This window comes from Symphodus melops, assembly GCF_947650265.1.
Source record: "Symphodus melops genome assembly, chromosome: 8".
Taxonomy (NCBI): Eukaryota; Metazoa; Chordata; class Actinopteri; order Labriformes; family Labridae; genus Symphodus; species Symphodus melops.
Window position 1 is genome coordinate 9,034,926 of NC_136698.1, and position 12,170 is coordinate 9,047,095.

General features: G+C 39.0%; 2 protein-coding genes across 2 annotated transcripts; both read left to right on the plus strand.

The window, feature by feature from the left end:
- The first annotated feature begins 383 nt into the window (after window positions 1-383).
- ccdc124 (coiled-coil domain containing 124) lies at window positions 384-2,987 on the plus strand. Its single transcript, XM_079349509.1, has 5 exons — window positions 384-512; window positions 1,088-1,265; window positions 1,908-2,106; window positions 2,259-2,364; window positions 2,445-2,987. Exons 2-5 carry the CDS (start codon window positions 1,107-1,109, stop codon window positions 2,647-2,649), a joined length of 669 nt encoding a protein of 222 aa, XP_079205635.1. The 5' UTR covers window positions 384-512; window positions 1,088-1,106; the 3' UTR covers window positions 2,650-2,987.
- A 3,021-nt stretch (window positions 2,988-6,008) lies between these two features.
- kcnn1b (potassium intermediate/small conductance calcium-activated channel, subfamily N, member 1b) lies at window positions 6,009-11,126 on the plus strand. Its single transcript, XM_079350505.1, has 9 exons — window positions 6,009-7,234; window positions 7,616-8,050; window positions 8,140-8,235; window positions 8,323-8,741; window positions 8,933-9,074; window positions 9,701-9,811; window positions 9,958-10,085; window positions 10,251-10,320; window positions 10,815-11,126. Exons 1-9 carry the CDS (start codon window positions 6,071-6,073, stop codon window positions 11,100-11,102), a joined length of 2,853 nt encoding a protein of 950 aa, XP_079206631.1. The 5' UTR covers window positions 6,009-6,070; the 3' UTR covers window positions 11,103-11,126.
- The last annotated feature ends 1,044 nt before the right edge of the window (window positions 11,127-12,170 follow it).

Genomic DNA, 12,170 nt, shown 5'->3' on the forward strand with positions numbered 1-12,170 from the left:
AACAAACTATAACATATTCCATTATATATCTACATACCTTTATATCTACATTTACATATCTTTAAATTACATGTGAATGTTCTTATCGATGTTTTTTCTTTTATTTCTTATTTAAAGATTGTCATGTCATTTTAATTTTGATTTACGAGTATTTGCCACATTTTTCTTTAAAGTAGGAGTCATGTTAAATCGAAAAATTATTCTGGGGTGATTTGACTTCTTAACTTAATATTTACAGTCTAATGACAATGAGGTACAATATGTCAATAAATGTGGCGTTAATGGTTTCTTAAATATTTCAACAGAAAACAGCTAAAGGGGAACTGCCATACAGTGAAAGACATTTAACTTTCAAATGTAGAAGAGGATGAAGGTTTTGGTTTTATCGGTGAGGAGAGAGGAGAACCTACGTCATCAGCGTGCGCGCTGGTTGCAGAGAGGAGGTGGCAGATGCCTCTTCGAAACAACACTGAGCTGTTGTCTACCTACTGCCCGTTTTTCCTCTCATACTGGTATGAAACCGCTTTGTGCTTACATATATATAAACTGGGATAAGTATCCTCTTAGTTACATTTCGGCGAAGTGATCTCGGGAATGACTGAGTCGCTTTTAAAGCTTAGAGGCTTGTTTACCAGGCTAACATTAGCTAGCTATAGCTAAACACCTAACACTGACTAACACAGCTGAATTGGCATGTTTCATTTTACAACACTTTTATGTTTATTAATGTTTCCTCCTCTTTGAGAAAACATCTATTTTTAACCTGCTTGTTCACTTACCCACATTTCCAATAACATTTAGTTATGGTTTCCATCTTAATGAAGTTGTCATGCATTTCTTAATGAACACATTATACACTGATCATGCAGGTAGATCTGTTCTCATAACCATAGTATAAACACATGGTGTTTAACAGGCAGGTGAGTTCAGTACAAACAGAATAAAACTACAATACAGCTTGTGAATAAGGTTTTGTGTTGGATAAAATAAATGACATCAGAAGTGTAAGTATCAGTCTTAGATCATACTTGACTAATCCTTTCACTGTCAAACTGATTTCTGGTTCTTATTGATCCGTGTCTGTCAGCTGAAGAGCAGCTGTTGGGATGCCAAAGAAGTTCCAGGGTGAGAACTCGAAGGCGGCCACAGCCAAAGCCCGCAAGGCCGAGGCCAAGGCAGTGGCAGACGCCCGCAAAAAGCAACAGGAAGAGGACGCTCTGTGGCAAGAAACTGACAAACATGTACTGAAAAAGGAGCAGAGAAAGGTGAGCTGACTCACCGATGTGGTGCAATGCTCACATTTCTGTATTTTCATAGCTGTGATTTTGGCTTGGAGAAGTTGCTGTTTTGGTTCAATAACTCGATGACAGGACTGAAGACCTGGTGAGATCAGCTGTGAACCATCCCCAGTGTAATACCTTTGTGGTTTCTTAGCAAGAACTTAATAATTGAGCTTAGCCTTAGTAGATATGTGCCAAATAACAAATGTAGGTTTGCTTCTCAAGAGGAAATTATATTGCATTCTGCCTTTTTTAAAATTTGACTTGATTCATGAACATGATGAATATCTTAAAGTATCCCCAGTTTAAGATAACCTGTTAGTGGATTTTCTCTCTTAAACACAGGAATTAAATTATGGTTATGTTGGATGGTGTAGTTTGAAGTCAACAGGGAATTTTTTCAACTTCATTGTTAAATTGTTATTATTTGTTACAGAATCCTGTAACTGTTTGGTTTCTTACTCAATGATTCTTTTTATTGTCTTTTCCTTTTTTTTTTAATCGAGGATTCTTAACTCTCATGGATGAAAGGTGGAATAGTACTGAGAGTGATTGCTTGTGTTCGTTTAAGTTCAGCTTTAGTTTCTTAATCACACAGTCTGACTCGTGAACATTCTGTTGTTGCAGGATGACAAGGAGAAAAAGAGGCTTGAGCTTCTGGAAAGAAAAAAAGAAAACCAGCGACTTCTGGATGAGGAGAGTGCCAGGCTGAAAGGCAAACTCCAGAAGGAGGCTGCAGCTGGAGGAAAGTTAACCCGAGCCCAGATTGAGGAGGCGATTCAGAATGAGCAGCTGCAAGCGGAGCAGGAGCAGCAACAGCCAAAAGGTACAGTTCACGTTGAAATGTATGACAAAATCAGTTGGTTAAAGGACAAAAGTCACAGAAAAACATCTTTGGCTGTTTTAAGAATTTCTAAATTAACTGTATTTACCGTGACACTATCTTTGTGATGTCACAAAATACAATTCTTCCTACAGAAAAGAGCCACTTGGAGACTCCATTGGAGGAAAACGTGAACAGAATTATTCCTGAAGAAGGAAGTGTGGAAGCCAGAACAATAGAAGATGCCATCTCAGTGCTCAGGTAACATTTTTACTGACAGTCTGTTGTCTTTGTGATTTTACTGATGTTTAAAGTGTTCTAAAGAGTCTCTCTGTTACCAGCATTGGCCCTGAGGACTTGGACCACCACCCAGAGAGGAGGATGAAAGCAGCTTTTGCTGCCTTTGAGGAGGCCAACATGCCCCGCCTGAAAAAAGAAAATCCCAACATGAGATTGTCACAGCTCAAACAGCAGCTGAAGAAGGAATGGATGAAGTCGCCGGAGAACCCCTTAAACCAACGATTTGCTGGGTACAACTCAAAGTGAACGCACTCTTCTTCCCAATAACTCCACATGAAAACTGGCTGCCTATGCGCATTTGAGACTTTCATTGAAAATTGAGTAATTCCATTGAAAAACGAGTGTTGTTGCTTTACCACCAACTGCCGAGAAACGATCTCTTCAATACCAGAGGGCTTGGCTTTGCAGGGAGAAGATCATTTTCCCCTATCAAGGTCAAAACTGATACCCATGTTTGTGCACTTTGCCATAAATAAGGCAAATTAAAAAAAAAGTAACAATGATTTTTCTTTCTCGCACTTCTCGGGAGGTGGGAAGCCTGATGTTTCAGAGTAATTCATTAAATTTCACCACTCAATCATCAATTTCTCTTGTTGCTTTTAAATGCCAGATATTCCCTTCTGTTGCCAAGAAGCACACACATCAAGTCACACACTGAAGTTGAATTTTCCCTGATTACAGCTGCTTGATTGTGATTTTTTATTTTTTTTTTGACTAATGCTAACTCGCAAAAATTCAAGTAAATGGAAATGACTGCAGCTGGAATCTTCTTTTTTTCTGTCTTCTGAGTTACTTGCAAGTGATCAAGGAGCCGACGGAGCCTGTGCGTCGAGCACAGAGGCTTAAGAATTTACTTGAGTCAGATAAATCCAAATGCTTAGCCTGTGCCGCCCCTCAGCAGAGGCCTGGTAGGAACCAATGAAAAACATGTCACTTTATGGACTCATCACTCAACGAAAATAGACGATGAATTCAGCTATTTGTTTAAACTAACAAATGTTCTATGATATTTTAGTTTTACAGAAACAAACTTCTTAAAGACCCTTCAAGAGGCATTTCCTCTTTCTTGGTCATCTCCACACCTCAAACTGTCACTGAAATCCATTCAAATCTTTTGGGTTTTAGTCAGCTATCGCTTCAGGGTGCTGCTATCTTTTCTTTTATTATGAAATGAAAGTGCATTGATTTTCAAACAAAGGGGAATCAAGTCCTGATCCAAACACTCAGCATTTTCAGTGCTGTGTTTAAATCACTGGCTCATGCGTTCATGGTCAAAAGTTTTATCTATTTCCTATTTAGTGACTTGTCAAATATTTGAAATGTCGTATAAAGTGTTGCCTGTTTTTTTAGTGAAATTCAACAACTTAGTTTGAAAGCAACATCCAAATACATTTCTAAATGAACACCTTTCTGTTTAAATTCATGCATGTTTATCATGTTAATGTAAGATTTGGGTTTCCCTCTGCCACAGAAAGAACTTTTGAATCTGTTTGGTATTCATTTATAGATCCAGCGTCAGTGTCCAGTGCTGCAGTCACTCACAAAGGTTTTCTACAGCGCAGCAACATTTGTATACTGAGCTGCTGAGGCTGCAGGCTTTTTGTCTGAGGCCAGATGGAGAGATAGACAGCAGCCATAAAAAATTAGCATTAGCAGCTTAACTGCTAAAAACAGAAGTTGTATAAGATTAACCACAAAATTAGAATTTGTAATTTCAGAACAGAGGGTTAAGCAAATGTGAAAGATTTTCAATAAGGGGAGTAAAGTAGGTCCATCCAGTCAATGCTTGGAAAGTGCAGAAAATAATATATTTTGGGGAAATAGTTTGTATCTTTAAATAAAAATCAATACAATAACACATAGTCAACATAATATATCTTAGTGTTTTATTTATTCACTGTAAGAAAAGAGATAATATAATCACCATCCATAAAGTAAACATCATCTAACATCACACAATCCAACTTTTAGGGTAGAACAGTTGTCTGTGTAAACATTGTGAAGTCCATTTTTTTCACACCCTATGTTTAAGTTTTAGTATTATTTTTTCCAAGTATATCTTCTCATAAAAAGGTTTAAGGTAAGGACTTTGTTGCATTTGTTATGTCAAAAAGCACAGAACTGAAGAGGACTTACAGATACATTCAGAGCAACATTTAAAAATGGCTGCCTTTGTCTGTCCAGGCTCTTGTGGCAGAGGAGATAAGAGACTGTGGGAAGGCCTTTGAACAACAAAGCTTCAATGACAAGTTCAACTGACCTTTTATTTCCTTTTATGCATTGGAAACAACCACTTTATTTTCCTTTCCCTAGCAACCTAATCAGTTCACTTTCATTTCATCTGGATTTCTTTGAGCTTCTGCGTGTGATGTCCCGACTAAACATGCCGGTCTGATGTTCAAGGTTTTTGTTTTTCTTCATCCTAACCTGTGGCTGCACCCTCCCACTCCCTGTCTATTTGCATGGCAACCCTTTAACAGGCCAGCTGCTGCTGCCCTTTTCTTTCTTGATGTTGAATTCTAATCATTACTTTCAAAGGAAAGCGTCTCCAAAGCTCCTTTTTCAAGTGTTCGTACTGAGGAGGCACCAACTCAAGCTGCTCGTCCTCCTCTTAAACCAGGAACATTTGTTATAAGTAACCTGCTTCTTCATGTTTGGAGGAAAAGGACACATGGAAGAAGAAGGTGAGTACAATAAGAAGCAGTCATGATTTTTTTTCATGAATTCTTTTTTATTTAGATGAAAAGTTATTAGAATAGAGATGTTGAATTGCAGTTCAAAGATTTAAGAACAAAATAAGTGAGTATAAGGTTAAGAGTAATGATATGGTTTGCCTTCTTAAGACATTATTATTACAGAGTTCAAGTGCTTAAATTTGTGATCGTTACAGACTTAACACTCAGGGTGTTTGTTAGAGGCTAATATTTTTTTTAAGGAATACATTTTCATAAAAATGTCAATTTACTGTGGTTTATTGGTGAAATCAATCATAGGTTTTCTGTGTAATGATCTATTTTTTATACAGTTTTGTAAAAAAGGAAATTATGAAATAGTAACACAAGATGCCATCTGACTGCTAAAAGTCATTAGAGCAGGACTGGGTTCATCAATATAGTTAAATAATGTGTGGAACTGATTTATAAAATTATCTTGTGATTTCAGAGTAGAATAACGTGAAGGGGGGGTGGGGGGGGGGGGCACATCTGATTCTGACAGACTGCTTCACATTCATAACCAGCTGAACACAGTTTGAGGTTAAGAAAATTGTTGCTTCTATTACATAAGTGAGAGTTATACACTTCATTAATATTCTCCCTGCATAACAACAGGAGTGTGGACTATTACTGACAGGTGTAATCAACTTTCCTCCACATTTTTTTGGCACATAGGCCATTTTTTGAGGTCAAGGGAAAGGCAAAATGATAAAGCAAACATACTTTTCCTGGATAACCTGGGAACTTTTTTTATTCTGCTGTCATTTCAGAATCCTACTTCAGCCCTAAACTTGATTTAAGGTCTGTGTTTAAAACACAGGGGGAAAACTGATGTTTATCGTATGCACATTTGAACAGTAATATCCTGAATTTCAATCATTAGTAGGATCTTTGTTGCATATTGTCCTCATCTTTTCTCTTTATAATTCCACTATGGTAATCCAAATGTTCATATGTTATCTGCTATCTTATTTCAGCTCTCCAGTGATGCCATGAGGTTGATCCTTGTTAAACCCACCAATGCCACTCGACGTCTTGACTCAACAGGTGAAGTCTTCCATGACGGAGAGAATGAGCATTGTACCTCAGGAGGTCCATCACGTCCAACAAAAACTCCTGAGGGGCTGCATGATCGGTACTCAGGTGCCTCTTTGGAATCGTCTTTTTCCCCACAAGAGACGAGTCTGCGCTGTGTTTCGTCGTCACCCTGTGAAAGATCGAATGGAATCAGTCCAACAAGGGTTTCAGCTCAGAAGTCTCCAGAGAAAACCCGAAACTTAACCTTATCACAGCTGAGTGATCAGGACTGGCTGCTGCTGTGTGGTCAGGTTAGCAGTGCTGGAGATGGATCAACATCAGCAGAGAGAGCAGGGACCAGTGTAGGACATCCAAACCACAATGACAGATGTGGTTGTTCTTGTCCTGATGCACATCAACACTTAGAGGCTTCGAGTTTTCTTCTGCCATCAAATCAGGGGACAATCCAAGACTGCCACTTTGTTTCAAACAACAAAAGTCTTTCAACTTTACCACAAACCCAACATTTCTCACAAAGCACCCCAAATCGGACCTCTTGGCAGGTTTTACCACAACCAACACACCAGAGGGATCTTTTGAAATCTGCAACAAACCATTCACAGGATAATTTCATGCCTCAGTGCAATGACCCAGAACGTCGAAAAGATTCATTGCAGCAACAGCCTTGCAATCATTTAAAACTTAAAGACAACGGCCAAGCAGTGCATCCAAATTTATTCAACATCCCTTTGAACTCCTTTGAGTGTGCTGAGGTGAATCCGAAACCACACCAACATCCTGAGTCTTCTGTTGCTGCAGAGCTCAACTGGAGGGAGATTTTTGGTAAAGAACCGTTGTTAGTTCAGCAATGTCAGAAGAAAGATTCTCAATGCGGGACAAGTGGCGATAAAACCTGTAAGTCGTCACGAGAGCCCTCGATCATCCTCAAGTGCCGGCACCTCCCTTATAACCCTTTGACCAGCACTCCGCGGATGAAGAGGTTGTCTACTCCTGCAAGTAACAAGAGTCTGCAGTCCTTCTCGGCAAGTCAGTTTAGTTCACCGGGGAACCAGGATTTAGTGGAGGAGAGAGCTAGACAGGTACATAAATGCTATTTGTACCATAGATAATAACAATTTCTATAAAGAGAAAATCCAATCATGCATTTGATTGGCAACAACTATGACAATGTCACTGAAAAAATGTGTATGTCAAACTAATAGTGCACACCTTATTTAGTTGGCCAATTAAAGTTAAAATGGGCAGATCCCCAGTATGATAGCTTGTTGCGTCAAGATCTCTTCTTGTGCAGCATTGATTTTCTTTTTAAAGTACTTTGGTTTGAATGCCTTTTTTAATTAAGCATGGTTTCTGATTATAAAGGAGGTTTTTTTTTTTGTTACAATGTTCATCTTTTTAGAATACAATATTTCGGTTTAATAATTTCATACCCTGTTCTGACTGTCATACTTCTTATGTAGATGATCTCTCAGCACCACAGTGGATCAAAACCACCCCTCCCTAAACATACATCTCCACCCTCTGACACCTTTGAAAGTGACCTAGTCAACGGGGATGCAGTGCATCCACTGAGCAGCCATGGCACTTTGAGATCCAGTCTTTCAGAACTCAACTCTAGTCAGCAGCCTCTTCAGCTTCTTCACAGCACCATCCTGGAGGACGCCTTTTCCAAAGTAATCAGAGAAGACTCCAGCAAGGCCAATAGTGAGAACCTGACCAGGGAAGAAGGCAATGTACCACAGAAGAAGTCCAAGGACATTAGCTACCGACTGGGTCAGAGAAGAGCTCTCTTTGGGAAGCGCAAACAGTTAAGCGACTACGCGTTGGTCTGTGGGATGTTTGGCATCATTGTCATGGTGATTGAGACAGAGCTTTCAAGAGGATTTTACAGCAAGGTACCTTCCTCCTCCCAAGCCCATTATTCATCAAGTTTAATTATTTAAATGTAGATTTTTGATGATGTATCTGACTCCATTATTTACAGGAATCTATATATTCCTACATATTGAAAGGACTGATCAGCCTCTCGACTGCTCTTCTTCTTGGACTCATTGTGATGTACCATGCAAGGGAAATCCAGGTGTGTGGATAAAGTAAGAGAACTCTTGACTACTGTTGGTTCTTAGTTATCTGGTTAACCTAATTTCATCTTTTCTTCTTTTTACAGCTCTTCATGGTGGACAATGGAGCCGACGATTGGAGGATTGCTATGACCCTTGAGCGTGTTCTGTTTGTCGTGTTGGAGCTCCTTGTCTGTGCTATCCATCCAATCCCAGGCCAATATGTGTTCACCTGGACCACCAGGCTGGCCTTCAGCTACACAGCATCTGTAGCAGATGCTGATATCGACATAATCCTCTCTGTTCCCATGTTCCTGCGCCTCTACTTGATTGGCCGGGTCATGCTACTTCACAGCAAGCTGTTCACCGACGCTTCCTCCCGCAGCATTGGGGCGCTTAATAAGATCAGCTTTGACACTCGTTTTGTCATGAAGACTCTGATGACCATCTGCCCTGGAACAGTCCTGCTGGTCTTCAGTGTGACCTGTTGGATCATTGCAGCGTGGACTGTGCGTGTCTGTGAGAGGTATCAGCTTCAGAACGTCTCACTCTCCTTTCAGTCAGTTCTTAATATTACAGATATGTGTATATTCCATTATTTAAAAGCAGTTTATGATCTAAATCAGAATTGTGCACTTTTTGAACGTCAAACTTTTTGCATCTGAACAAAGCTATTTAAATCAATCGCTGATACAGCCAGTTGTCATGTTTCCACAGGTATCATGATGCACAAGAAGTGACCAGTACTTTTCTTGGAGCCATGTGGTTGATATCCATCACCTTCCTATCTATTGGCTACGGCGACATGGTCCCTCACACCTACTGTGGGAAAGGTGTTTGCCTATTGACGGGAATCATGGTAAGGTTTCTAAAGACAAGAAACCAGACATACTATAGCTGAATGTAATACCAAACTCAGCTTACCCTCCACAGTAGAACACAATATATCCACTCTCTATTTGTTTTAAAGATTTATTTTTTGACTTTTTGTGCTTTTATTATAAGAGATAGGACAGTGGATAAAGTCGGAAATCAGGGAAAGAGAGAGAGAGAGAGAGAGAGAGAGAGAGAGAGAGAGAGAGAGAGAGAGAGAGAGAGAGAGAGAGAGAGAGAGAGAGAGAGAGAGAGAGAGAGAGAGAGAGAGAGAGAGAGAGAGAGAGAGAGAGAGAGAGAGAGAGAGAGAGTTTAAGGGACTACTACTCAGGGTACTACAGCCTCCTTACATGGGACACGCGCACCCACAACACTATTTAGCCTTAAATTCACATTCACCCTGATAATATATAACACATGACGTCCTTAAATATATACCACTCCTACATACAACATCTGAATGAAGCGTGAAAAGTGTACTTTTGTAAAATCGTATTGTATTTACTTTAATCATTTTATCAACGGTTAAGGCTACTTTTAAAAAAATCCTGCATGAGAAGATAACAGTATTATACTTGCCAAAATGTGACTAACCACTGCCCTCCTCAACAGGGAGCAGGCTGTACAGCCTTAGTGGTCGCTGTTGTTGCAAGAAAGTCAGAACTCACCAGAGCCGAGAAGCACGTCCATAACTTCATGATGGATACTCAGCTCTACAAAAAGGTCTTATACCAATCACATATGCACATATTTTTGATAACAAATGTGAATTTCCAGAGTATGGAGTACGATACAAATATTGCTGACTATTAAATACATTTCAAAACACTGCTATTCTGCTGTATCATATGCACAATGCTCTGTCACAGATAAAAAACACAGCAGCCAATGTGTTAAGGGAGACGTGGCTCATCTACAAAAACACCAAGCTCGTCAAAAAGGTCGACCATGCCAGAGTGCGCCACCATCAACGTAAATTCCTGCAAGCCATCCACCAGTGGGTATAAAAAAATATCCCCAGGGGAGCATTAAGCAGAAATAAAGAGAAAAGTCTTTTTTAAATAAAGTGGGTGGGTTTGTTGGAATGTTTATTAGCATACTTGTTTTTAATAAGCAAAAACTGATTCACAAGCCACAAAAATGACATCTTTTTCATTTTTAGACTACGAACAGTAAAAATGGAGCAACGGAAGTTGACTGATCAGGCTAATACAGTCGCTGACCTTGCTAAGGTTTGTTTGAGCAGTATCTTTCACTATTTAAAACATATTTGCAAAAGGAAAAAAGGAAGCCTTCCCAATTCAACATGACATTTCTTCATTGTTATTTCCCTTCCACATGTGAACAGTTTGATAAAAAAACAATGATGATAATTCAGCTACAGAGGGAAGAATATGATTATTTACTTCCCTTAATTCATGACATTTGTTTTTTTAAATCTCATTGAGTTTGAAATATATTCCTCATCAGATAAATAAGAAGCAATTTCATAAAGAAACATCAGTGTATTTCAGAGTTTTTAGATTGTATTCATGTCTACATTTTATAAAATACATGTTACATCTAAGGTATGATTAGTCAAAAGTACATTAATCCCTTTATTTGTTTTCATTATTTAAATTATAGAGGACTTTCATTTTATGTTTTTTTTTTAACATTTTCCTTCCTACAGAAAATATTATAACAATAGATGCCTAGCCTGACCTCCTTACTGTCTTTTTTGCAGACTCAGAACATGATGTATGATCTTGTGTTAGATCTGCAGCACAAAAGCGATGAGCTTGACAGGAGGATTGTAGCTCTGGAAGACAAACTAGACTCCATCCTTCTCAGTGTGCAATCGCTGCCCGCCGTGCTCTCTCAAGCAATAACAAAGCTACAGAAGGATTTCCTGGACGACCTGGCCTGTCGTGTCCACTTCCTCTCTTCCTCTCTGAGCTCTGAATGCTGCCCTGTCCCTGCCAGGCAGCTCTGTCCTGGACCCACCACACCAGAGACACCATACAGCACCTAGACCACACTCACAGCTTTACTCACTGTTATACATAATTCAGTCCTGCATTCGGTCCCCTTGGGATCAGTTGTTAAAAACACAATATCCCATTTACTTCTTTGCTGATAAAATCCAAATCTATCTTCCTTTTAAATGTAAGGATTCAATGCAGCATTTGCTGAACTGTCTGAACGATATTAATGTTTTTTGTAAAGCTTGTCTGTTATAATTATTTTGTTTGTAGTTTTAAATCTTTGCTTTTGTTTCATTTTCTTAAATTTGTTTTAACACATGCCTCGTCTCATGCAGTATCTTTGTCTATGATTGCTTTTGGTTTAACTGTGTTGTTTCCCTTTGTTGTATACAGCCCTTTGTTCAATGTGAGTTGTTTCAAATGTTTATAAATAAATGTGACCTAACTTTTAATTCAAAATATATGTTTTCTTTCTTGGACTCTATTATTTCTCACTCAAGATACATGAAGAGTTTAGTTTTAGGTTTCTTTGTATTTGTCTCTTTATGACTTTAAAGTGGGAAGCTATGTCTTGTCATTGGCAGTTTTACCATTAGGTAAAGGTAGTCAATTGCCTGGGGCCTTGTGCCCCAAGGGGCCTAAAGGCAGTATAGTTGCCCAGAATTCCCCCCTCCTAGGGGGGGCTGGCATGAGCCCACACATTTTGATTCATTCTGAAATATAATGTAAAATGTAAACCTACTGCCAGATTGTCAACTTCCTGGTCACTTTCCCTTTGCCCTGCTCACTATGCGACAGATGTGAGATATAGCCTTAATGGTGCTTACTCTTCACTGCACTGAATGTAGACCTTCTGAAAACGTGTTTGTAAAAATATTGCAATAAGTTATATTTTGCAGGAATGCACTGAACTTGTTCTCCAAAACATGTCATTAAATACTTACTAACAGCATAGTTTTTAATGATGAAAATGTAGATTTTAAATATAAGGTTCCCAGAATACAGAGTATTAAAACAGAGATTGATATCCACAAATATGCAATGGGAATAACTGCTGCCCCTCCATTGAAACTCCCAAAATGTCTGATTATCTAAGCCAATTTTATTAAAATATA